Consider the following 27,627-nt stretch of genomic DNA (forward strand, 5'->3'; position numbering starts at 1 on the left):
TCTCCCCCTCCCCCCTCTCCTCTCCCCCTCCCCCCTCTCTCCCCCCCCCTCTCTCCCCTTCTGTCCCTTGTCACAAAGCTGCTGAGATGAGAGCATCAAGATTGTGACATTTAAATAAGCTTCATTGTATTAAATAGAGTATCTGTGATGACTTACAGTGAGGTCAAGTGCAATGTCGTTTGCTGACATTGACTGGAGCTATGTGGTATTGTGAAATATTCTAATTACATTAACTAGTTTAGCTATTCCCCAATAGAATTTGCAATGGACCTAGCATTCAAAACCGTTTTCAATCCAGTGAGTTTACAGATTTGAAGGCATTTCGCAACTGGAATTGTAGCCGAGAATGATAGGCCAGTTAAAAAGGAAATAACTGGCATGGATGATGCTTTGAGCTACATGCGTGTAAGTAAAGAATTGTCAAAGTAATCAAGAACCAAAAATGTGTGCAAGCAATTTTCCATAGTTTCCTTGCATTGATTTAGTTCTTTAAAGTGAAGATTAGGCTGTGTTTATGATTGATAAGTTAAGCAAAACCATATCATCTTGCCTGGCACTTCAACACGACAGAGCATCTGTCCAAAACTCCACTTCACCACATGTAATCTGTCTTGTATTCCTGTTCAACTTCAGTGCTGAAAATGTCAACTCTTTCATCTGGCACAGCATGTGTCTACATGTAGACCAGTACTCCATGTCTTGTTACCAACCTGAGGTCACTGTTCCCCACTGTCAAAGTATTACTTTGTTTGCTCCTACCAGCTGCTCCCAAGTGAAATTTCTTCTTTGGTTTGAATTTTGGTGCTATTTTGTGCTTTGGATTTAATTTAGCAGCATTCCAAAAAATCTTTTTTGTTTGTTGGAACAATAGCGCGATTCAACTATAGAGCCAAAAGCAATATTGTATAAACTTGATGCTTCACCCTGTGCTTGTCTGGGTGCTTCGCTTATAAATATTTAGTCAGCATATGAGTTGGCACGTGAGTTGTCTTTTGTGCTATTACAGGTGATTACACTTGGAGAACGCAGTATTAAATCTGTATTGTGTTTTAGCATGTCTTCTAAATGAGCTTAAATAGAGAGTTCCACTTGCTGCTGGCTTACATAGCATTTAAATAATTTTAGTGCTAATATATAAAATTGCCATATTCATATTTACATCACTGATTTCACTTACACTCTTATCCATACATACAAAGATAAGAGATAAGGTAACTTCTTGGTTATGTTACTGGACTAGCTGCCATATTTCCAGATCATTGATCCCATCATGAAACTTGGGGAATTTAAATTCAGTTAATTAAACTTTTAATTAAAGCTAGTCCCAGTAATGGTAGGTGGTGGATTGTTTTCTAAAAGACATCCAATTGACTAATGTCTTTCAGGGAAGGAAATCTGCTATTTTTCCTGGCTCCAAACCCACCAATGTGCTTGACTCATGAGTGGCGGAGGCAGTGAGGCATGGGTAACAAATTGGTGGCAGTTCCAGCAATATTCAGATCCGTGAATAAATAAATAAGGTATATCGGTATTGCTATTAAAAGCAGAATATGTTGAATATATGAATAAAACACAAAGTGCTGTAATAACTCACCAGGTCAGACAGCATCTACAGAGGTAATGGATAGGCGACCCTTCAGGTCGGGACCCTTCTTCAGACCTAAAAACTAGTCCCTACCTGAAATGCCGCCTATCCATTCCATACACAAATGCTGCCTGACCCACTGTTTTTTCCCAGCACTTTGTGTTATATTCAAGATTCCAGCATCTGCAGCTCCTCGTGTCTCCAATGTCGAATTTATGCAGTGTTGTCACAGTCATAGTGATATTTGTCCTGGGACATCCCATTGTTGGAAGATATCAAACCATTAGCTACAGTTAAAATTCTAGCAAGTATTCCTGTCTATTGTTTCAGGTGGATGTCTTTTAAAATGTTTCTGACGTTATTTTATAAAATGTGAATTAACCTTGCTTTAAAACGTTTGTGGTACATGGTCGGGGTGTGGAGGAAAGTGTTTTGAGTCAGACCACGCGCAATTTCATTAAATGTAACTGAGGAACCTTTCCGAGACTTCATCTGTTTCATTTGGTTGACTCTGCTCCGTTCTTTCTGCCTCCTTGACTTCATTATTAACAAGCCTCTCTGTTCAGCTGTGCATCACAATAAGTTAACATACCATTTATTGATTTTTTTCCTGAAATAAATGTTGTTCTCCTCTCCCAAAGTGTAGCTTCCTAAATTCTGAAATGACTTGGCCTAGCTATTTAACCTGAAGTGTTAACTCTGCCCAATGAGGCTATCCAACAAGTTGAGATTTTTCAGCATTTATCATATCATATCATATCATATATATACAGCCGGAAACAGGCTTTTTCGGCCCACCAAGTCCGCGCCGCCCCAGCGATCCCCGTACATTAACACTATCCTACACACACTAGGGACAATTTTTTTTACATTTACCCAGCCAATTAACCTACATACCTGTACGTCTTTGGAGTGTGGGAGGAAACCGAAGATCTCGGAGAAAACCCACGCAGGTCACGGGGAGAACGTACAAACTCCTTACAGTGCAGCACCCGTATTCCGGGTTCCCAGTATCTATATATTGAGCAGCGCACTATTGTTCTTCGTAATCTGTGTGTATTTGTAGGTAAAAGGACATTTTAATGAATCTGTAATGTGAATTGGATATTATGATCACATTGGTTGATTGATTGATTGCAAAATACATATGAAAAGGGGCCCTTCGGCCCACTTACACGCCGACCATCGATCACCCGTTCACATTAGTTCTGTTATCCCACTTTCACTTCCACTCCCTACGCATTAGGAGCAATTTACAGAAGCCATTAAACTACAAACATGAAATGGAATAAAAACTGTATCACCAGTTTTAATAGTTTTATTCATTACTTTTCCAGATATGATGAAAGGTCATGGAACTGTAACTCCAAATATAGACAGTTATTGTGATTACTGAGCTGCTTCCTTTCCAGTTGCAATGAAAGATCTTGCACCCAAAATATTAACTCTGAATCTCCACAGTTACTGTGATTCACTGAGCACTTTGAGCATTTTCTACTTTTGTCTCAGATTTTCAATGTCCATGATATTTTCCTTGCACGTGATTAAGTGTTACAAGATGTGACATTTCCAAAGTAACCAAAGATCGTCCACAGATAATGGTTTCACCGTTTTTAACTAGCTGTCCTATGTGCAGTGACACTGAATCCATTCACTGAAAGATGGAATAGTCACAGATTAACCATTCAATGCAAAACCTGTCAAGCACACAAGGGAGTAAGAAATGAACAATAATTTCATATAGTGAGGTAAAGTATGGTGAAGCTAAATCTCAGGCATTAATTTTCTGGGCTATTTAGACTGTATCTATCGTGTAAATTCTTGGTAGCAAGTGCCCAAATTCTGTTATGCTGCAATTCTCGCCCCACATTACAAGACAGTATTGAAAATACCACCGAGAATATACATAATTCCATCAATTAAATTGTCACTATGTCATTCGTCAAAGAAAGTCATAGTCATATAACACAGATTCTGGCCCATCAGCCGAGCACATTTGTGGTGATCTATTTGCCTTTCAATGATATGAAAGGTGCAAACATTCTGGTGTTATTCTATAGCTCTTCTAATAGCCAATGGGAGGTAGAAGAAAAGATAAGTAGACGGATTATGGAGAGCTGTAAAATCACCAGGGTTCTCGTAGTGGGTGACTACAACTTCCCCAATATTGACTGGAACCTCCTTAGTACAAGAGGCTTAGACAGGGCAGAATTTTAGGTGCTTTTAAGAGCGTTTCTTGAAAGAGTATGTGGATTGCCCAATGAGGAGGAACTATATCGGACCTTATATTGGGAAATGAGCTTGGCCTGGTGACTGGCTTTTCAGTGGTTGAGCATTTTGGTAACTGATCAAAAGTCAAGATAGTTACCCACACAAGACATTGTGGGAAGGTTTGGTTTAGTTTAGTTTAGAAATAAAGTGCGGAAACAGGCCCTTCGGCACACCGAGACTGCGCCGACCAGCGATTACCCCGTACACGAGCACATTAGGGAAAATTTACATTTTTTACCAAAGCCAATTAACCTACAAACCTGTACGTCTTTGGAGTGTGGAAAGAAAATGGCGCAGCTGGAGAAAACCCACACCATCACAGGGAGAACGTACAAACTCCATACAGACAGCATCATAGTCAGGATCGAACCTGGGTCTCTGGCACTGTAAGGCAGCAACTCTACTGCTGCGCCACTGTGCCACCAGTGGCTCACCGTGGATGAGCATTTTGGTAACTGATCAAAACCTAAGATAGTTATAAATCACAGATTAACCCACACGAGACCTTGCAGGAAGGTACTAAATTGGGGGAGGGCAAATTACAACATTATTTGACAAGTAATAATAATAATAATAATATTCATTTATTGTCATTGCAACGAGTACAACGAAATTAAAAAATAGCCAATCCTGACGGTGCGTACAAACATATATGCAATAAATGCAAAAACAAATAAATACATAAATACAATTAAATACAATTATATTAAGTACAAGATTTTTTAACGGTGTTGCCTAGTGCAAAGGTAGTGTTCAGTTCTCGTATGGCCCTGGGGTAAAAACTGTTCTTAAGTCTGTTTGTTCGGGATTTGATCGACCTGAAACGTCGACCAGAGGGCAGATGAACAAACAGACGGTGGCCGGGGTGGGATGGATCTTTTATTATTTTGCCTGCTCTACTGAGGCAGCGTAGTCTGAACAGGTGCTCCAGGGAGGGCAGTGAGCAGCCGATGATCTTCTGGGCCGTCGTGATGACCCTCTGAAGGGCCTTCCTGTCCTTTTCTGAGCAGCTGGCATACCATGTGGTTATACAGTATGCCAGCACACTCTCGATGGAGCAGCGATAGAAGGACAACATGAGCTTCTCCTGCAGGTTGGTTTTCCTGAGGATCCTCAGGAAGTGGAGTCTCTGCTGTGCCTTCTTTACTGTGGTGATGGTGTTGGTAGACCAGGTAAGATCCTCTGCGATGTGCGTACCCAGGAACCTGAAAGCTGGTACCCTTTCCACACAGACCCCATTGATGTAGAGTGGGTCGTAATCTCCACTGGTTTTTCTAAAGTCAATTATAAGTTCCTTTGTTTTGGAGGAGTTCAGGACCAGATTGTTCACTGAACACCATGCTGCCAGCCTTTGGATTTCATCCCTATAGGCTGTCTCATCTCCTTCTGAGATGAGTCCAACCACAGTCGTGTCATCCGCGAACTTGATGATGGTGTTGGTGGGATGGGTGGGGGCGCAGTCGTGAGTGTAGAGGGAGTAAAGGATGGGGCTCAACACACAGCCCTGTGGTGAGCCGGTGCTCAGTGTAATGGTGGAGGAGAGGTGATGGCCTATTTTGACGGTCTGGGGGCGGTTGGTCAGGAAGTCCTTGATCCATTGGCAGATGGTTTGGGAAAATCCAAGGTCGGAAAGTTTGGTGACCAGTCTGCTCGGGATGACCGTGTTAAAGGCAGAGCTGAAGTCGAGGAAGAGCATCCTCACATAGCTCCCCTGGTGTTCAAGGTGGGTCAGTGCAGTGTGAAGAGCAGTGTCGATGGCATCCCCTGTAGACCTATTTGCTCTGTAGGCAAACTGGTGTGGGTCGAAGGTGGGTGGGAGGCTGGCTTTGATGTGCTGCAGGACCAGTCTCTCGAAGCACTTTGAGATGACCGGTGTGAGTGCTAACGGACTCCTACCGGAGTGCTAGGAGAATGTAAATTTGGAGCAGCGGTTACTGGGCAAGGCCACGTCAGACATGTGGGAGTTGTTTAAAGGCCTGCTGATCAGAGTTCAAGACCAGTATATTGCAGTAAAGAGGAGGGGCAACATAGCACCCGAAGGGAACATTGGATGACAAGAGGTTGTAAATGTGGTCAGAAAGTAAAAGGGAGCATATGTAAGATTTAGCAAGATAAAATAAGACAGGGCCTTTGAGGAATACAGGAAAAAAACTCAAGCAGGGAATTGGCAGGGCCAGAGGGGGGGGGGGGGGGGCGTAAAAGGTCATAGGCGTCAGATTATAGAGAATCCAAAGGCATTTTTTAAAAGAAGGTAAGTAGGAGAGGACAGGACCACTCAAGGATATAGAAAGGATTTATGCTTGTCAGCAAGGTACAAAATAAGTAAAAAGGAAGGACATAGAGGATAGTGAAGTCACCGTGGGATCTTGAATTATAGGGAAAAATTGGATAGGCTGGGATTTCTTTGGAGCGTAGGAGGCTGAGGGCTGATCTTATTAAGTATGTGTGGCATGGGTAAAGTGAACGCTTACAGTCTATTTCCCAGATTGGAGGATTCTAAAACTAGAGATCATAGGATTATGGTGAGGGGAGATATTTACAGGACTTCCAGGGGGTTGTTAGTATCTGGAATGAGCTGCATGAGGAAACTATAAAAGCCAATACAATTACAACTTTTAAAAGACATTTGGACAGATATATGGATAGGAAGGATTTAGGGGGCTATGGGCCAAATGCAAACAAATAGGACCAGCCGAATATGCTCTCTTGATCAACATGCATAAGGAAGTCCAAAGGGCTTGTCTGTACAATCATATCACTCGCTGACTCTGAAATTCTACCCCATATGGCTTTGTTGGATAATCCCTTTAGGATATCCCCTTAGGTACTGCCTCAATATCATACTTAATCAGAATTACAACTCCCCCTCCTCTATTGCATCTCCCTTTATCATGTTTGAAACTTCTTTAGTCCGGAACATGATGCTGCCAGTTTTGTCATTTACTCAACCATGTTTTTGTGTCAGCAATATCATTATTCCACACACTGATCCAATTCTTTGGAGAATCCCCATTGTGTGGGAAATGTGATGGTTTTATGTTGTGTACATCTAGAGCCAAATGAGCACTTCATTTAAACTTGACTTCACAAAGAAAAGTGAGCAAGAGATTTTTCAGCTGAAAACTAAACGCAATGGGTTGCATTGGGGCACTTAGTGTTCATAAATTCATAAGTTATACAAGCCAAATTAGGCCATTTGGCCCATCAAATATACTCCACCGTTCAATCATGGCTGATCTATTTTTCCCCATTCTCCTGCCTTCTCCCCATAACCCCTGACACCTGCACTAATTAAGAATCTGTAAACCATCTTAAAAATACCCAATTACTTGGCCTCCACAGCCTTCTGTGGCAATGAATTCCACAGATTCACCACCCTCTGACTAAAGAAATTCCTACTTATCTCCTTTCTAAAGGTATGTCCTTTTATTCTGATGTTATGGCCTCTGATCCTAGACTCTCCCACTAGTGGAAACTTCCTCTCCACATCCACTCTATCCAGACCTTTCACTATTCTTGGATAGGAAAGGTTTAGAGGGATATGGGCCAAGTACAGGCAGATGGGACTAGTGTAGATGGGGCATCTTGGTCAGCAGGGGTACGTTGGGCTGAAGGGCCTGTTTCTGTGCTGCATGACTCTGAGGCAATATTTGTCTGCTGTCACAAGGAACTGCAGATGCTGGAACCTTGAAAAAAACACAGTGCTGGAGGACCTCAGTGGATCAGGCAGCATCGTTAGGGAGGGAATGGACAGGCGACATTTTGGGTTCAGATCTTTCTTCAGTCTGGTGTCTAAGTAATGGAATAACAATAATATGTTTGGCCTAAATAATGGGCCAAACGCAAGCAGGTGGGACGAGTGTAGATGGGCCAGGTTGGTCGACATGGGTAGGTTGGGCCGCGGGGCCCGTTTCCAGACTGTATGAGACTATGCGTGCAAACTAATTATGCCAGTTGGCTTGGGATATTCCTTGTTCCGTGACGCGGGCTTGTGGTGCATCTTCTGTGAGTTTGTCATCGATTTCAAAAGCTCAGGCCTCTTTGAGCGTTTTCCTCAGATAAGACCATTTCATTTCCTGATATATGTAATGCTTTCCTTGGTCTTTTCCTCACATTTTAGTTTAGTTTAGAGATACAGTGCAGAAACAGGCCCTTCAGCCCGCTGAGTCTGCGCCGACCAACGATCCCCATACTCTAGCACTATCCTACACACTATGGACAATTTACAATTTTTACCAAAGCCAATTAACCTACAAACCTGTCCGTCTCTTTGGAGTGTGGGAGGAAACTGGAGCACCCAGAGAAAACCCACACGGTCATGGGGAGAAAGTATAAACTCCGTACAGTCAGCACCAGTGGTCAGGATCAAACCCAGGTCTCTGGCATTGTAAGCCAGTAACTCTACTGTTGTGCCAGCGTGCAGTTGTGACAACTGTCCGTTGGCTGCGGTCATCTCTTGATGCGCCCTGTGGAGTCCTTACCACATTACTAGTTTAAGAGATCATATCTCGGCTGTTGTTTTGTCGAAGGAAGATTGTTTTTCCGTTTCTCTCTTTACTTATTTCAGTTGGAATTTTTGGCTTTGGCAACTGTGCAGCTGTTGGCAGTGTTATCCCGGGTTGTGCTAGTACTGATCACTGACATTGGCCAAGTTCTCTTTGTGTGCTCCTTTTGCCTTTCTCAGAAGTGACAGCTGTTTTTACAGCATTTTCTGTCTGTTGGGCTGTGGTGACAGTGCACATATGAGCATATTCCCATTTAGCTGCAAACTCTTTCACAAAGAGATGTGGTCTTTGGCTGTTACAACCTCAGCTGGACAGTGTGTCTGCCAGTCTGAACCTTTGGCTTGAAAACGCTGGCTTAAAAAAAAGGTTGCCTGAAGGTTATCTATTTAAGAAAGTTCAAAAAGAAAGAATTGACTGTCAGCAGATAGTTTTTTCACTTGGCTGTGAAAAGATTTGCTGCTATGTTTTCGGGTAACGTGTTCAAAGTCTTATCATTGATATTTCACCTTGAAGCTGTCCAGTTGGTTAATCCTAGTCAAGACTCAAGAGCAGCACAACCCTGGTCTTGTTTTAAAAGTTTATTGAAACTATGGGACGTTACAACTAATAAAATGGAAAACACTAAAAAACAAGCTATTAGAAGAAACTATAAAATAAACTAAATAGGTTATATGATAGCCAGTGCTACCAAATATAACTCTAGCTTATGTTTAGAGATGGTTTATAGATACAGCATGGAAACAGGGCCTTCAGCCCACCGAGTCCACACTGAGCATCGATCACCTGTTTAAATGGAGATACAATGAACTGCAGATGCTGGAATCTTGAGCAAAACAATAAATGCTGAGTAACTCAATGCGTCAGGCAACATCTGTGGAGTTAAATGGACAGATGATGTTTCAGGTCAGGACCTTTCTTCAGACAAATATTCTCTCCCTAGATATCCTTTTAGTTTTAAGGTACAGAATGGAGACAAGCCCTTCGGCCCACTGAGTTCATGCCATCCATCTATCGCCCATTCATGCTAGTTTTGTCTAGCGTTTCTGGCGTTGTGAGGCAGCTGTATTTAGCTCTATCTTTGATTGTGGGCACAACTTTGGTGATTGAGGGAAGTAGTTCAACAACTCCGACTCAAGTAGATCAGACCTTTCCACTGCTTCTTTCCAAGTTGCCAAAGTTTGCTCCTACTCCTCCTATGCAGATGCTGGTTTATGCCAAAGATGGACACAAAGTGCTGGAGCAATTCAGAGGGTCAGGCAGCGGGTGTTCAGACTGAAGAAGGGTCCCGACCCGAACGTCACTGTATTTTTTTCCTCCAGAGATGCTGTGATTCTGTGTCTATGTACCAAGGATTAGTGAACAGTTTGCAAAGTAAAACCCATGTCTGTTTTGTAATATTAACAATCTTTGCATTTTTCATTTGATGTGCAGTACCACCACAAACATGTCACAGTCACAGAATGTCCTTAGTTCTTGGCTTGACTCTTCAAACTTCCTTGCAAATTTGGTAATCAGATTACATTTCATACCACACTCCAGAATTATACCACTCTTACCTTCCATGCCTGTTGCATTAATAAAATGTGTGGGTATTTCTCCATCTCTAGTCTGTTCACATGTTCGCTCTCAATTGACAGGACTTTGATCTCACTATATTCTCCCTCAGATGTCTGATAGACTTTGTGTGACATTATGAATGGCTTTACCCCACTACATTCTTCTGCGTGCTTTGTCTGCATTGGGATTTTGAAGTGATTCACTTTGCATATGTGTGAAGCATCTTTTTCCATTGCTGGGCATTTCTTCTACAATTCATGCTGACGGCCACAATATTTCGGCACTTTTCTTGTCGCTTTTTCTCCTTCTGTGACACTGCTGCCCAATTCATCAACTCTGGTTTTAGACCGCTACGGGAATTGACGCACCTTCCTCAGTGTCTGTCAATGGGCGCTCCCTCAATCTGGGTATTTCCTGTTCCATGGACCATCTTGTTGCAGATTAATGATTCCTTCAAATCTCCAAAGGTATAATTTGCAGCAGGCAACTTTAGTTCAGACTTGAACATGTAAAATGTCTCCCTGTTCTGAAAAGCTTGAATATGACCACTGCCTCATCGTGTGGAGGATTCTAGTCACTCTTCAAGGCTGGAAACCCCTCCCAGTGTTTACTGGTTGGCCTGATTTGTTCTGTACCCTTATCTGCCTGAAACCCAAGTAGTTGCAGTATCTTTTTTTTTCAATTTTGACCACCACCATCAACTTGACACAAAAATCCACTTTCCATTGCTTCCACTCATTTGTCTGATGATGAAGGTGACTATCTACTCCATCCTCCAGCATGCAAGTTGTGATGGACTGCTGATCAGTCAAGACCTTTGCTTCTGGTCATACATCTGCCATGAGGTTTAAAAAAAAAGAATGTTTTTTAATTAATGAGGTTATTTTGATTTAGTGTGAAGTCTTATCGTTTACTTAGGTGATCCATGTAGCTTTTCACCAGCAAGTTGATATTTCAAAGCCCAACCACTCCTAAAGCACCACCACTCCTAAATTTTAATATTACCATAGCTGACTTTGTTATTTAATGGTATCTCCAGCAGCGATTCTTGCTTTATACAAAGTGTTATTTATCCATTTCTTTAGGTCTCTTATTGAATAGTGTTCTAAAATTATCTCTGAACAGCTCACAAGTTTGCAGTGTGATTGCCCTGCCATCTTACAAAAGCCTCTTGGCAAATACTTGATGTTTCCAACTGTTCAACCTATGAAGTTGTTAGATCAAGAGTCAAGAGTGCTTAATTGTCATACGTACCAGAAACAGAACAATTAAAGTCTTTTTTTGCAGCAGTGTAACAAGGCTTGTAAACATGGTACACATTGGGAACATAATAAACAAAAAAAATCAATAAATTGTTAAAAACTATATTAGTGCAAAACAAAAGCCCAAAGTCCTGAGTACAACCAAGATATTTCGTAGTTTAGTTGGTGTTTGTAGCGTAAAAAGAGCCTGATGATTATTTGGAAGAACTTGTTCCTGAACCTGGAAGTTACGGTTTTCCCACTCCTGAAGATATAATAATAATAATAATAATAAGCATTTATTTTATATAGCGCCTTATCCGGTGCTCAAAGCGCTTTACAAAAACAATCAACATAAAAACAAACAGACAAACTATCCTAACGGAAAAGCGGCGAATAAACAACGCCAGCGTCCTCTCACGTCAGGGTCCGGCAGTAGACAACAAAAAGCACAGGACACACAGATACAATTTTTACACAAACAGCCATCACAGTGATTGCTCCAGGCACACCCTCACTGTGATGGAAGGCAAAGTCTTATCTCCTCCTCATTCTTCTCCCGTGGTGCCACGAGGTGATCGAGGCTCCCAACTTTTTGAAGCCCCCACCGGGCAATGGAAAGTCCCAGGGCCGAGCCGAGCAGGCCGATGAAAGTCCTGAGCCCCCACTGGGCGATGGAAAGTCCCAGGGCCGAGCCGAGCAGGCCGATGAAAGTCCTGAGCCCCCACCGGGCGATGGAAAGTGCTGCGGCCGAGCCACGCAGGGTGATGAAGGGCCTGCGAGCGGGTCGATCGTACCTCGCGCTTCGGGGCGGTCGAAGCTGCTACGGCTGGAGCTCCCAAAAACCGGTCGCCAGCCAGGGACCTGCGAACTCCCGATGTTGCGGTCTGCAGGGCCCACGGCCGAAGCCTCCGAGATGGTAAGTCCAGGCCCTGCGACCGGAGTCTTCAAGGTCGATCCCAGCTGGAGGCCGCCGACTCCACGATGTGAGGCCGTAGCGCGAACGGAGATACGACACGGTAAAGGTCGCATCTCCGTTGAGGAAGAGATTAGAAAAAAGGTTTCCCCCAACCCCCCCACATACACAGAGTTAAAAATAGAACAAAACGTACATTAAACGATGACAATAGACAAAAAACAAAAAAAAGACAGAGAGACTGCAGCTGCAGAACACAGCCACGCCCCTTCAATATGGTCTCCTATACTTCCCAATGGCAATCCCAAATTCCTTTTTTGCATACAGATCAGTAAGGTTATTGCCATACATCAGTACAATCCCAGATTAAGATCAGAATGCATAGAAACACCCAATTGAGTCCATATGCAAGAGCCGTCAGGTTTTGACACTATTTTCACGTCCCAGCTGCAGCTGGCCATTGAGGACTGTTATAGCCATCGCCATGGCTAGGGTGCTGAGGGTAATAGTTGTGAAGTAGATGTTGGGCAAAATGGCTGGAAACCTAAGGTGCTGCCTCCACCGTCCCCCATCCCCCATCCCCCATCCCCCATGACTGACTGATTCCATGTGCATTATGGGAACTTTTATCTCTTTGTATAGTCTACCAACAAGTAACCAGCGCACACACACAACACTTCTACAATAAATTGAATCGTAAAGACTTTCAGCAATCCTCTATTAGTGTTGCCCAAATTGCTTTTTGTTTCCCTCAAGTAGTCCCCAAGGTTTGAGGCTTTTGCAGCTGCTCACATTGTTTGCCTTGGACTACACGGTTTATAAGATTTCTCCAGATTTCTTTGTGGTTTTCAGCATCAGTTTAATAGGATTGTAAAAGGAGGCAATCTTAAGTGATGATGGAGTTGGTGATATAGTTTTTTGAAATACTGTTGTGAAAAAAAAATGTTTAGTGCTATTTGCACTTGTCAATTTAAACATGAACTAATAATATTTTCATATTCCACAAATAAAATACCTTTTAAAATAAAATGTCACATTTTAATTATATATTTTGGGTGGTAGTGGTTTGAAGTCAGGTCTAGATTAATAATGATAGAGGCGCCTGTGAACACTACTACATTGATGGTCTATCTAATTGATAGTGGAAAAATAATGTATAAAATTATGAGAGGGATAGATAAGGTAGAACCTTTTTGCGAGGATGGAAATATCAAATATGAGAGGACATAGTTTAAGGTTAGAGGAGAAAAGTTTAAACGAAATGTGTGGGGCAATTTCCAGGTGGTTGGGTCAGAAAAGTACAGTGCCCTCCATAATGTTTGGGACAAAGACCCATCATTTGTTTATTTACCTTTGTGCTCCACAATTTGAGATTTGTAATGAAAAAAAATCACATTTGGTTAAAATGCACATTGTCAGATTTTAATAAAGGCCATTTTTATACATTTTGGTTTCACCAGGTAGAAATTACAGCTGTGTTTATACATAGTCCCCCCCATTTCAGGGCACCATAATGTTTGGGACATAGCAATGTCATGTAAATGAAAGTAATCATGTTTAGTATTTTGTTGCATATCCTTTGCATGCAATGACTGCTTGAAGTCTGTGATCCATGGACCACCAGTTGCTGGGTGTCTTCTCTGGTGATGCTCTGCCAGGCCATCTTTAGCTTATGCTTGTTTTGGGGGCTAGTCCCCTTTAGTTTTCTGTTCAGCATATAAAAGGCATGCTCAATTGGGTTCAGATCGGGTGATTGACTTGGCCACTCAAGAATTTACAATTTTTTTAGCTTTGAAAAACTCCTTTGTTGCTTTTGCAGAATGTTTGGGATCATTGTCTTGCTGTAGAATGAACCAATGGCCAATGAGTTTTGAGGCATTTGTTTGAACTTGAGCAGATAGGATGTGTCTCTACACTTCAGAATTCATTATGCTACTACCATCAGCAGTTGTATCATCAATGACGATAAGTGAACCAGTACCTTCAGCAGCCATACATGCCCAGGCCATAACACCCCCACTACCGTGTTTCACAGATGAGGTGGTATGCTTTGGATCTTGGACAGTTCCTTCTCTCCTCCATACTTTGCTCTTGCCATCAATCTGATATAAGTCAATATTTGTCTCATCTGTCCACAAGACCTTTTTCCAGAACTGTGGTTGCTCTTTTAAGTACTTATTGGCAAACTGTAACCTGTCCATCCTATTTTTGCAGCTAACCAGTGATTTGCATCTTGCAGTGTAACCTCTGTATTTCTGTTCATGAAGTCTTCTGCAGACAGTGGTCATTGACAAATCCACACCTGGCTCCTGAAGAGTGTTTCTGATCAGTCGGACAGGTGTTTGGGGATTTTTCTTTATTATAATTCTTCTGTCATCAGCTGTGGAGGTCTTCCTTGGCCTGCCAGTCCCTTTGCGATTAGTAAGCTCACCAGTGCCCACTTTCTTCTTAATGATGTTCCAAACAATTGATTTTGGTAAGCCTAAGGTTTGGCTGATTTCTCTAACAGTTTTATTCTTGTTTCTCAGTCTCATAATGGCTTCTTTGACACAACTTGAAACAACATTTAAAACTGAGGTGAGAAAAAACTTTTTCACCCAGAGAGTTGTGAATTTGTGGAATTCTCTGCAGTGGAAGCCAAATCACTGGATGGATTTAAGAGCTCTAGGGGCTGATGGAATCAAGGGATATGGGGAGAAGGCAGGCACAGGGTATTGATTGGGGACGATCAGCCATGATCACAATAAATGGCGCTGCTATGCCGAATGGCCTCCTCCTGCACCTATTTTCTATGTTTCTATGTAACTTTGGTCCTCATGTTGATAAATAGCAATAAAAGTTTCCAAAGTTGATGGAAAGACTGGAGGAAAGACTAGATGCTGAGAGCTCTCTCATACCTGCATTAAGGAGGCAATTAAACACACCTGAGCAATTACAAACATCTGTGAAGCCATGTGTTCCAAACATTATATGCCCTGAAATGGGAGGACTTTGTATAAACACAGTTGTAATTTCTACATGGTGAAACCAAAATGTATAAAAATGGTCTTTAATAAAATCTGACAATGTGCATTTTAACCACATGTGATTTTTTCTATTACAAATCTCAAATTGTTGAGTACAGAGGCAAATAAATAAATGATGGGTCTTTGTCCCAAATATTATGGAGGGAACTGTAATTTGTTTTTGTAAAGACTGGTAAATAAACATTTATTTTTGTTCTGTTTGAGGTTATTCTTTCCATCTGGCTTTACATTAAAACTTGCCAACACCACCCTCCTCTAAGCCTGATGCCAAGAAAATAATTACATTTGCTCATAAGCAGTTTGAATATAAAGTAATAATACATTTGCATGATTTGTGATTTGTTCTCAATTTTCCAACCGTATGCAAACCTTTATTGTGTTATTGTGGCTTTTTTGTGAAGGGGTTCTTTTCCCTCCAATTTTAGTTTTTTTTACAAAGTCTCTGTCAAAGTCCCAAAGTTTATTAAAAAAGCAGGTTACATTAGTATCAACGTGTTTTTACATCTGTTAATATTTGTTAGCTCTGTGTGTATTTAACAAGTATTCATTTCCAACACAGGTTTCAGATTTTCTGATTTAAGTAGATCAGTCTGTGCTACATAACTTGCATTTGCTTCCAGCTATCTTTTTTACATTTGCAATTCAGTGTGTTTCCTACTTATAAATCATGCTGACATGCACATATTTCAGCTTCCTCTGATTGAAGGCTGTGAAATAATCTGAAGTAGCACAAGTCTTTTGACTTATTTTCCAAATGGCAACTGTCATTTATTTGCAATATAGAGAGGGCATTGAATAAAATGCAAGAGAAAAATCTTTATCACATAATGATATCTGCCATTATTCATGCTTTATTATCCAAATTGCCAATTGAACACTAGAGTCCGAAAGTTATTTAGAAGCTCCAAGCATTTAGAAAATTGTAGAACAAGGATTCATTTTTGAGAAGTCCTTCAACATAAAATTGGTTTCCTCTAATTTAGAAGTTTTGGGACTGACATGATTGAAGTTTTCAAGGAAAACTTAGCAAGGCAAACAAAGGTTAGATAAAACAAAATCTTTTCTTGTGATTAACTGGGTAGAAGGAGTCTGGGTGGTAGTAGAAGATTGTTATTCAGATTGGAGGCCTGGCCCAATGGTGCACAGTAGATGTGTAGGAAGGAACTGCAGATGCTGGTTTAAACCAAAGATAGACAAAGAGTGCTGGAGTAACTCAGCGGGACAGGTAGCATCTCTGGAGAGAAGGAATAGGTGACATTTCGGGTCGAGAGTGTCTGAAGAAGGGTCTGGACCCGAAACATCACCCATTCCTTCTCTCCAGAGATGCTACCTGTCCTGCTGAGTTACTCCAGAACTTTGTGTCTATCTTCGGTGCACCACAGTTATTGGTACTGGGTCCCTTGTTTGTATATATATTAATGAATTGGATAAGAATGAAGGTGGCATGATTAGTAAGTTAACGGATGACACCAAAATTGATGGGCAGTAAAGAAGGTTACGGCAGGATCTAGATTAACTGGGAAAGTGGGCAAAGGATTGGCATATGGATGTGGAAATCTGACCACCGGGTGGCGCCGTACATGGCTGCCTCATCAACAGCCTGTCTTGTCTTTTTCTTCTTTTGCTGTTTTGGTCTGTGTTTACTTGTACGTTTTTAGTGTACTTTTAGTTTTTGTATTACGTGGGGGGGGTTTGGGGGAAACCTTTTTTATCTCTTTCCTTGACGGGGATGAGACTTTTTCATCATATCTCCGTCTGCACTGCGGCTTTAACATCGTGGAGCTGGCAGTCCCTTTGTTGGGGATCGACTGCGGGAGCTCCAATCGCAGGAGCTTCGATCGCCCCGATGCGGGAGCTTCAATCGTCAACTGCGGGAGCTTCGATCGCCCCGACTGTGAGGTCGCCGAAAAAACAAGATGGACGTGCTGCCTGCATTGGTGAGGACTCGGAGTGAGTGCAGTGATCTCAGTATTTTGCAGAGACATGGCTGCATGAGGACATCCCGGAATCTAGTATATGTGGATGACTTTCTGACTGTTCGGGCTGACAGGGACTGCAGAGAGAGTGACAACAGTCGGTACAACTCTGGCCACATCACGGTGAAGGAGCGTGTGTGTGTAGCCTGGACATTGAACTGATGGCTGTGGGTCTCCACTTGTGGTGTGTGACCTGGGGATTCTCACATGCCGTTATGGCTGTTTAAGTTTATGTTTAATTTTTATGTGGTTATGTGTATGTATCTTGTTGCTTTTTTGTATGACTGTTGCCAAATCAAACTCCTTGTATGTTTACATACATGGCTAATAAATTAACTACAATTAAAAAATCACTGACAATGGCTGGAATCATGAAATTATTGTATTTTATCTGAAAATTTCAGAAGTAAGTTGGCTTTTAAATTCCACCTGTGCAAGTCATGAACATACATTAAGAAAAATAGTCCATTGCTGACCCCTGGAAAAAAATCTCTTGTGGATCACTCAGTCCAAGAAACCATCTTTCACTACTACAAATTGCTTTTACAGATTATTTATTCCACAGCCCTCATTAAGATCCACCATATTGATGGTGTCCATTCTTTTGAAATACCACATCCAATTGCATTTCCTTTTGACCCACTCTGTTATCTCATAAAAAATCATTGAGATAGCTAAAGAGGATTTTCCTTTAACAAACCCTAAACACGATTTGCCTTATGTGTTGCAGGGTATACCTCAACTACCGTGTGCCAAAGCTCTCTACAACTATGAAGGAAAGGAGCCTGGTGATCTCAAGTTCAATAAAGGTGACATTATTATCCTACGACGACAAGTGGATGAGAATTGGTATCATGGGGAAGTCAATGGTGTCCATGGATTTTTCCCCACCAATTTTGTTCAGATCATTAAATCGTTACCTCAGCCTCCGCCACAGTGCAAAGCACTTTATGACTTTGAAGTGAAAGACAAGGAAGCAGACAAAGACTGCTTACCGTTCTCAAAGGTGAGAGCCTCCTTTTCTATTTCCACTGATCCTTGTTTGTTGCAGCATCTAAATGAAATTGTGCCTCGTCTATTCTAATGCCTATCACTAGATAGCAATCAAAATAGTCAATCGTGCATTTTACTTGAGTCATAGAGTCCTAGGTTTAGGTTTATTATTGTCACGTGCACAGAGGTACAGTAAAAAGGTTATTTTGCATGCCATCCAAATAGATTAGATGTAGCATAAATCAATGCAATCAAGTTAAACTCAAGTTCAGTAGATTGAGCAAAGGGAAAGATAGAAGGTGCAGAATATAATTCTCAGCATTGTAGCATATCAGTTCCAGAGACAAAGTCCAGTGTCTACAATAGGTTAGAGATGAATTGCACTGTACCATAGCTTATGGAAGGAGCGTTCAGAAGCCTGATAACAGAGGGGAGAATAAAACGTCTGGTGGTGCATGCTTTCATGCATCTGTATCCTCTGCCCAACAGGAGTGGAGAAAAAGGAATGACTGGGGTGGGACAAGTCTTTGATTGTGTTAGTTGCATTTCCCAGGCAGCATGAAGTGTAGATGGATTCAATGGTAGGAAGTCTGGTCTGTGTGAAGGACTGACATCTTCAATTGACTGTAAAACATGAAAACAAACCCTATGGCCCACCTCGTCCATGCAGACCAATTTGGCATATTGGGCAGTCCCATTGGCCTGCATTTTGCCCATAGTGCACTAAACCCATCCTATCCATATATCTGTGCAAATGTTTTTGAAAATTTATTATTGTAAGTGCTTCAATCGCTTCCTCTGGCAGCTGTTTCCAGATATGGATCACCCTCTGAGTGAAAAAGCAACCCTCAGGATCCCTCTTAAATCTCTCACCTTAAGCTTATGCCCTCTAGTTTTAGAATCCTCTACCCTGGGAAAACAGACCGTGAGCTGTAAGTTTCATGTGTTTTAAAATACTGCCCCAATCTTGTCGTGCAATGTGCAGCTTTGTGATAGGTTTTATTTATTTTGTGAAAAAGGATTGTTGGTTTTCTTGGTAAACTTGCAACTTTTTTTCACTTCAGGATGATATCTTGACAGTGATACGCAGAGTGGATGAAAACTGGGCTGAAGGAATGTTGGGAGACAAAATAGGAATATTCCCCATTTCATATGTTGAGGTGAGTGTTTTTTTTCAGTAGCTAGGACATCCATTAGTAAATATTCCGTTCGCACTTTTATTGTAAAAGGAAGGATTTGCTTCTTAGTCAAGGTACTAAAATGGTTCTTGGTTTTAGTTTAGTTTAGAGAATATAGCAAGGAAACAGCCCATTACGCTCACCGAGTCTACGCTGTCCATCGATCACTTGTTCACACGAGTTCGATGTTGTCCCACTTTTTCATCCAACCCCAACACATTAGAGCCAATTTACAGTGGCCAATTATCCGACAAACCCACATGTCTTCGGGACAAAACCCATGCAGTCACAGGGAGACTGTCCATCCAAGCATCGAATAAAGGTCTCTGGCTCTGTGCAGCAGCAGCTCTACCAGCTGCGCCACTGTGCCACACTAAAGGATGGGGTAAGATCGTGTTGGAGGTCAGGACTTCATGAGCTCAGGAGTCAATGAGATCCAGGTGGCGGGATCAGGGGTTTGGAAGCGGAGGGTCAGTGGATTTATTTGAGTTAAGGCCAACTTTAGTTATTTAGCAAAGGTGGACAGGAAAGAACTGTTTAACTGTGCATCAATCTTGACATAATGGGAACATTCAAGATGGAAATTCAAGGGATACAGGGTAAATACATTCCAAAAAGGAAACTTTGGATTTCACCACTGCTGCGTCACTGTACTGCCCCTTGTGGTGAGGAGCCTGTTTGTCTTACCAAGTAGAACTTTTACTGCAGCAGAGTCAGAAACAGCTTTTTGCATTTTTCTCAATCACACCACTACAAGAAGAGCTGGCATTCAGGCTCCAGTTAGGGGTTAATGCAGATCATATGAGACAGCTGGGATGAGCTTGTTTCTGTGCATCACACCAGTCAGCATGTGACTTTATTCATGTTATTCCTGTCTGCCTGGGACCACAGTCACGACAGCAGTAAAAGTAGGGCAGACAAGTACTTATTAAATTCAGTTCATTGAAACATAGCTTTATCTACTTCTGTATTCAGTCAAGTGCATTTTCAAGCATGAATTATTCAGCGTTGGGATGTAACTATATTAACTTTGTGATAAAGTACGAGTTTGACAACTGTTCCTTTATTTGGTTCAATTATCTGGTTCGATCTTCATGCCTTCGTCCTCCAGCACTTCTACCATTGCAAATTCAAGCGCCACCTAAAATCTTAATTGTTGATGCTCCTGTCATCTCTGAATCATAATTCAAATTTGGCTTGGAATTCCTGTGGGTCCTGTGCTGCCAGAAGTTCTGAAGGAACTCAAATGAGCATTAAAGCTAGACAAATGATCCATGTGGCAAAGAAGGAATGTCGACCAGTCTGAATTGTCATCTTCAGCACACACCTTAAACTAAGTCTTTATTTTCCCTCACGAGTGAACGCAGAACACCTGACAGCATTATTCTGAAGGAGAGCAGATGAATGTTGTTGGGCGCACAAACCCGCCCTTTTGACCTGCTTGCTCCCACCTCATCTGGTTCAACCAGCTCCCGTAAAAAATTGCCATCACAAAGCATTAAAATAATCTACCTTTTGTATTCATACATGTATTATTTTACTTTCATTAAGGTGCTTAGGCTTAAGTCTGAAGAAGGGTCTCACCTGAAACATCACTTATTCCTATTCTCCAAAGATACTGCCTGACCCGCTAATTTAATCCAGCTTTTTGTGTCCATCTTTGGTTTAAACCAGCATCTGCGATTCCTTCCTACACATTAGATTTATTATTGTCAGCTGTACTGAGGTACAAGGGAAAGCTTTGTTTTGCATGCTATCCAATCAGGTCAAACTGTACAATGGGTAGAGCAAAGGGGAAGAAATTCAGTGCAGAATATAGTTCAAAGCATTTGTAACGCATCAGTTCCATAGACAAAGTCCAACGTTGCAATGGGGTAGAGATGAATTGGACAGTACCCAGCAAAGGGGAAGATAGAGTGCAGAAAATAGTTTGCAGCATTGTTACGCATCAGGGTGTAGGTGTATATTTATGAAATAGTGTTGCTTGGTGAATTATGTCAAAATGCTCAACCAAAAACTCATCCTGCATGTTAGTTCACAACTTTGTGTGCTAATTCAGTGTTATAGCATTAAAAAATATTGTGCAAATGTCATTATCATTCTGGTGTGGGAAGCTGCAGAAGCGTTAATAGCACCAACTTTAGTTAATATTGTTCATAGTGATACTGCAAAGTAGCCATGAAAGGGTTTTCAATTAATTCAGACTGCACTTAAAACAAAATAAAGCTAAGCACTGAATTTCATCTATTCATTTCAAAGATATTCAGCACAGATGGTAGTTTAAAAAAATGTAACAGGAGTTTAGTTGTTAATTGTTTTTTTCATGTATAAATTAATTCATTTATAACCGCAGGGGTGTGCGATACTAGAAAAGGATATGCAGATTTTAATTTTTCTGAAGTTTGGGATTTTTTATTTTTTTTCGTATTTCCAGTTCAACTCAACAGCCAAACAGTTGATACAGCTGGATAAACCTTCAGCCTCCCCGGCAGGAGGTGGCGATTCAGGAGAAGGAAGCAGCAACGCCTCGGGGGCTACTCAGAGCAACACTGGCCAGAAGCCCGCAGACATCACCAAGAAGAACACCAAAAAACGACATTCGTTCACCTCGCTCACCATGTCCAACAAAGCATCCCAGTCATCTCAAAACCGCCACTCCATGGAGATCAGCCCCCCTGTCCTTATAAGCTCCAGTAACCCGACTGCTGCAGCTCGCATTAGTGAGTTGGGTGGACTCTCCTGCAGTGCTCCTTCTCAGGTAACAACGTTATCTTGCACTAAAGCATTGCCGTCTTGAGCGTTTGACGGCACTGGACTTGTACTCAATAGAGTTTAGAAGGATGAGGGGGAACTCATTGAAACTTACCGAATAGTGAAAGGTCTGGATTGAGTGGATATGGAGAGGATTTTTCCACTAGTGGGAGAGTCTAGGACCAGAGGGCACAGCCTCAGAATAAAGGACGTATCTTTAGAAAGATGAGGAGGAATTTATTTTGTCAGAGGGTGGTGTATCTGGAATTTATTGCCTGTGGAGGCCACCAATGGATATTTTTAAGGTGGAGATTGACAAGTTGTTGATTAGTAAGGGTATCAGGGGTTATGGAGAGAAGGCAGAAGAATGGGGTTGAGAGGGAAAGATAGTTCAGCCATGATTGAATGGCAGAGTACACTTGAGGGGCCCGAATGGCCTAATTCTGCTTCTGCAACTCATGAACTTTATCCTGTATTAGTACACTGTGGACGGCTTGATTGTAATCCTGTAGTCGTTTCACTGACTGAGTAGTATGCAACAAAAAAGCTTTTCGTGGTACCTTGGTACACATGACAACAATAGACTAAAATGAACTAAACTGTAAGATTATGAAGGTAGACACAAAATGTTGAAGTAACTCAGCAGGTCTGGCAGTATCTCAGAAGAAAAAGAATAGGTGACATTTCGGGTCGAAACCCTTCTGCAGACTTGTATTACCAGGTAACTAGTATCAACTCTAGTATTGTGTAGGAAGGAAGTGCAGATGCTGGTTTAATAGATAGATACGAAGATAGATACAAAAAGCTGGAGTAACAGCGGGATAGGCAGCGCCTCTGGAGAGAAGGAATGGGTGATGTTTCGGGTCGAGGGTCTCAACCCGAAACGTCACCCATTAACTCCAGTATTACTGGGTACTAAATGGAACTGCTGCAATCTTAAACTTTAAAATATACAATCAAATTATAGTAATCCTGACAGGTGTCAGAAGCAGAATTGATAGTGTCTTGACAAGGAAAATTGGATGTATGAAGGCCCCTGGGGAAAGAGTAGACCATATGAGAATAATTGGAACTTCTTTCAAAGCCACATGAGATTGAATATCTTCCTTTAGTGCTGTGTGTTTTTGTTATGTAACTGTTTACAGCAGGCTGCAAACTTTCTTTTCTTGTCATATTTTTCTGCACATTGTTTTTGCTATTTTCTCACTGTAATCTTGAGTCTTTGCAATGCCCAGCTGGCCTGTGAAATTTTAGGTTTGTCATTAGAACATAGAACATGGAAAAGTACAACACAGGAAACAACCCTTCGGCCCACAGTGGGAGCTTGTCAACTCAATCAAAACCTCTCATCATTAATTCAGCTCTAAGCTTTATTTTCTCTCACAAATCTTGTTATGTACAGATTTTGAAGATTGTTTGCAATTCCAAAATACATAGATCATGAACAATACAACACAGGAACAGGCCCTTTAACCCACAGTGTCTGTACCGAACATGATGCCAAGATAAACTAACCTCATCTGCCTGCTCATTATCCATACCTTTCCATTCACAGCCCATGCAGGTGCCAATCTGAAAGCCTCTTAAACACGACTATTGTATCTGCCTTCACCACAACACATGGCAGTGCATTCCAGGTACCCACCACATAAATGATTTGAGTTACTCATGTTCTCAGTGTGCTTTGATTGCCAGTGTAAACAATAGCTTCCATTTTATTTGCCCCTGCTGACAATTATGGAAAATAATAATAATAATAATACATTTATTTTATATAGTGCTTTTCAAGATACTCAAAATAGCGTAGGGAAAGGTAAATGACATTGAATAGATCGCACCAGTTTAAGTATTGAACTCTTTCATTTAACTGAGGCATCCAGTACAAAATATGTATTGGAGAAACAAAGAATCGCAGGTAATTTATACCAAAGATAGGCACAGAGTGCTGGAGTAACTCAGCGGGTTAGGCAGCATCTCTGGAGAAAAAGGATGGGCGATGTTTTGGGTCGGGACCCTTCTGACCCGAAACGTCACCCATTCTTTTTCTCCAGAGATGCTGTCTAACCTGCTAAGTTACTCCAGCACTTTATGTCTAACTTTAGAAATATTTCTTGATGTGCTTTCATAAGCCATGCCTCATTACTTGGAATGATGAACTGCCAGCTCACCGTCCTGCTATCATCTATGTGGGGATTACCCACCCGTGGTAGCAACATGTAGAAAATTGCAGGATATCAATGGAGAGAATATGAATTTTTTTTAAAAACATCAGAAAGGTTTGTGATTTGCAGGTGACTGTTCGTGTAGCCTGGTTGCTTTTGTTATTTTTGGTGATAGGAGCTGCATTGAAGTGTGGCACTTTTGAAGTTTTGCTAACTTGTTTCAGAGCATCATGCAGATCACAGTACACTAGTGTCTGGTTAATGGTAGTCACGTGTATTAACTTCAAAAGTAGTGGTGATATTCAGGAGAGTTATTTTATCTGTGAGTACGGTAACTATACCTTCCCGGAACTCCCAGGCAAACGACGAGTATTCCATCATTGGAAATAAGAAATAGGAGCAGGAATAAATCATCCAGCTCCAGTATGTTTCAATTACATTTCTTCTCATATAATTTCTCTAACTTCAAGTAGCCCTTGCTTTCCCTCACTCTCTATCCCTCGCCCACCCTAGTTCTCCAACTAGTTTCTGATTAATTTTACTGATCGTATGCCTCCTTGTCACCTTCCCTCAGTTAGCAATAAACATACTCTCAACTCTACCTCATGCAGCTGTTTTGTACTTCAATATTTTTTGCACTACTTCAGATTGCACTACAATCTTGCACCATTCTGCTATTTTGCACTCACATTTACTGTTGTATTTGTCATTACTGTACACATACTGTTTACTCCAAGAGTCTCATGAGAACAAGGGGTTTCATTGCACTGCATTCATTAGCATTGATTGCTCTGAATTTGAAATGTCTCCTTAACTTTGTCCCACTCTATCTCCATCATCTTCTGAAGTAGATGGTCCTGTTCTTGATTTTTGAGCTTCCCTGTCGTTGATTGTTTGACAATTGTTTTTTGGTGTGGAATTCCTTCCTGAAACTATCTTTTCTCTTTCAAGATGTTCGTAACTATACCCGTCCAACCTTGTACCTCAGGTTCTGCTTGGCCTGCATCCATGAATCTTTATATGACATTTTACCCTTCACAAGATGCCTAGAAAACGTCAACCGTACAGAAAAGATAAATGCGGCACAGAAAGCTACTTCTAATTAAACAATGCTAGGGCACAGATTTAAATGGCTAAAAGTCAAATTATGGACTATTGCCAATGTGTGAAATGGAGCAAAGCATTTGGAATTGTATAAAATAATTGAATGTTATAATGAAGGAACTGTCAGCTGTCTAAATAGATCATAAGGCCTTCCTCGCTATCTTTTGATCTTTCAAATGAAATTAAAATGACACCGTTCACCTTATTACAATTCTAAAAGAATATTAATAAGCAGACTACAAAGTATTTTGGACAAAAGGAGGTGCAGGTGCAGAGACTCAGGTGACTGAAGGTTCCATTAGCAGCAGATATTTCATAGAGCATGTGATCCATTCCCTGCATACACATTATAAAAGCCTCTTAAATGCCACTATTGAATCTTCTTCCAACACCAGCTTTCGCAGCATGTTCTAGACACTTCCAACTTGCAGTCTGAAGAATGGCCCTGATCCGAAACGTCTCCTATCCATGTTTTCCAGAGCTGCTGACTGACCTGCTTTGTTACTCTAGCACTTTGTGTCCTTTTGTGCAAAGCAGCTTTTGCAGCTCCTTGTCCCTTCTACTTGCATTTGTTTTGATGGCATAACTATGTGATTAGTATTTAGAAATTTAAAGTTGGGATATTTTACATGTTTTAAATGTAAAATTAATGTTAAGTATTTTTAAGGTGGAGATGGACAGAATCTTGATTAGTGAGGGCGTCAGCAATTATGGGGAGAAGGCAGGAGAATGGGTTTGAGAGGGAAAGATAGATCAGCATAATTGAATGGCGGAGTAGACTCGGTGGGCCAAATGACCTACCTGCTCCGATGGCTTATGAACTTATGAACTTGTATGCACAGCACAAAAGCAAACTCTTACAAACGATGAGAATGGAACTAGTTCTTGCAAATAATAGCTCGTGTTCATGGCAGCCCCAAATTGAACTCCAATAATGTGATACTTATAAATTGTTTTCCAACCATTTTATACTGGTTAATAAAATTTCAGTGTACATTTGCCAATGATTTTTAAATGGGCGTTTAAGGCTGAACAGAGGATCGAATCTACGAATGACGAATATGCCAACACTTCATTAAGTCTGGAGGAAATGTTCAATAACAGAAAATACAACTAGCTCAAGCATCTTTACACCAAACTAATGGCTACCATGTCAAGTTGCATGTGCTAAAAACCTACCTTTATATAGGTTTCTAACTTAGCAAGGTTCTTCACAGATGAACAAAACTTGACCAGTATAAGGATATAGAAGGCCAACTGGCCAAAAGCATAATCAATATGATACTTATTAACAAATGTTTAGAATTATAGCATGGAAACTGGCCATTTGGTCCACCGAGTGCACACTGACCCATCGATCACCCGTTCGCACTAATTTTATTTTATCCCACTTTCTCATTCATTCCCTATGCATTAGGGGCAATTGCCAGAGGCTACTTAACCTACAAACCCGCACGTCTTTAGGATGTGAGAGGAAACTGGAGCATCTGGAGGAAACCCAATCAGTCAGAGGCAGAACATGCAAACTCCACACAGGCAGGAGAGATTTGGGGGGGGCATATGGCACAGTTTCAGTGATTTGGCTTTATCTTCAGCACATACATTGTGAGCCAAAGGGCCTGTTCCGGTGCTGTACTTTTCTATAAGTTACACAGAACTGCAAATACTGGTTTACAAAAAAAAGGCAGAAAGTGCTGGAGTAACTCAGTGGATCAGGCAGCATCTTTGGAGAACAGACCACATTGATTATACTTCTGAGCAGTCTGAAGAAGGATCTCGACCCGAAACATCACCTATCCATGTTCTTCAGAGATGCTGCCTGACTGGCTGAGTTACTCCAGCACATTGTGTCTGTACTTCTCTGTTTTTATGAACCTTCTTTGATTCTGACCTTGCATGATATTTGTCTTTAGGCTTGCACATTGCTCCTGTATTCTACTGTATCCCAACAATGTTCTGGTAGTTTAATTGGCAACAAAATTATCCCCATGGAATATTTCCAAGGGCATAGCTTTAAGTTAAGAGGGGCAAAGTTTAAAGGAGATGTGTGGGTCAAGATATTACACACAAAGTGGTGGTGCAGAGGGGATAGGGAACAGAGGTTGGTGTTCTTTCCTTCCCGAGAGCCATGAATTAAGGCCTCATGCATGCGGGGCATGTTTTTAGACATCGAGGATGGTGGGTCCCTGGAACGTGCTGCCAGTGGTGGTGCAGATACCACAGTGGTGTTTAAGAGGCTTTTAGATAGGCACATGGATATGCAGGGAATGGAGGGATAGAATCATGTACAGACGGAGGAGATCAGTTTAAATTGGCATCATGTTTGGCACAGACATTGTGGGCCAAAGGGCGTGTTCCTGTG

At 41.5% G+C, this 27,627-nt stretch overlaps 1 protein-coding gene across 1 annotated transcript in view; it reads left to right on the top strand.

Annotated features, from left to right (window-relative positions):
- sh3rf1 (SH3 domain containing ring finger 1) overlaps window positions 1-27,627 on the top strand; it is a 159,166-nt gene that overhangs the window by 86,999 nt on the left and 44,540 nt on the right. The window contains exons 3-5 of the mRNA XM_078394858.1: window positions 17,808-18,083; window positions 19,135-19,230; window positions 21,683-22,006. Coding sequence (XP_078250984.1) covers window positions 17,808-18,083; window positions 19,135-19,230; window positions 21,683-22,006 — 696 coding nt within the window. The remainder of the gene's footprint in view (window positions 1-17,807; window positions 18,084-19,134; window positions 19,231-21,682; window positions 22,007-27,627) is intronic.

This window comes from Rhinoraja longicauda, chromosome 3 (assembly GCF_053455715.1).
Source record: "Rhinoraja longicauda isolate Sanriku21f chromosome 3, sRhiLon1.1, whole genome shotgun sequence".
In the NCBI taxonomy this organism is placed as follows: Eukaryota; Metazoa; Chordata; class Chondrichthyes; order Rajiformes; family Arhynchobatidae; genus Rhinoraja; species Rhinoraja longicauda.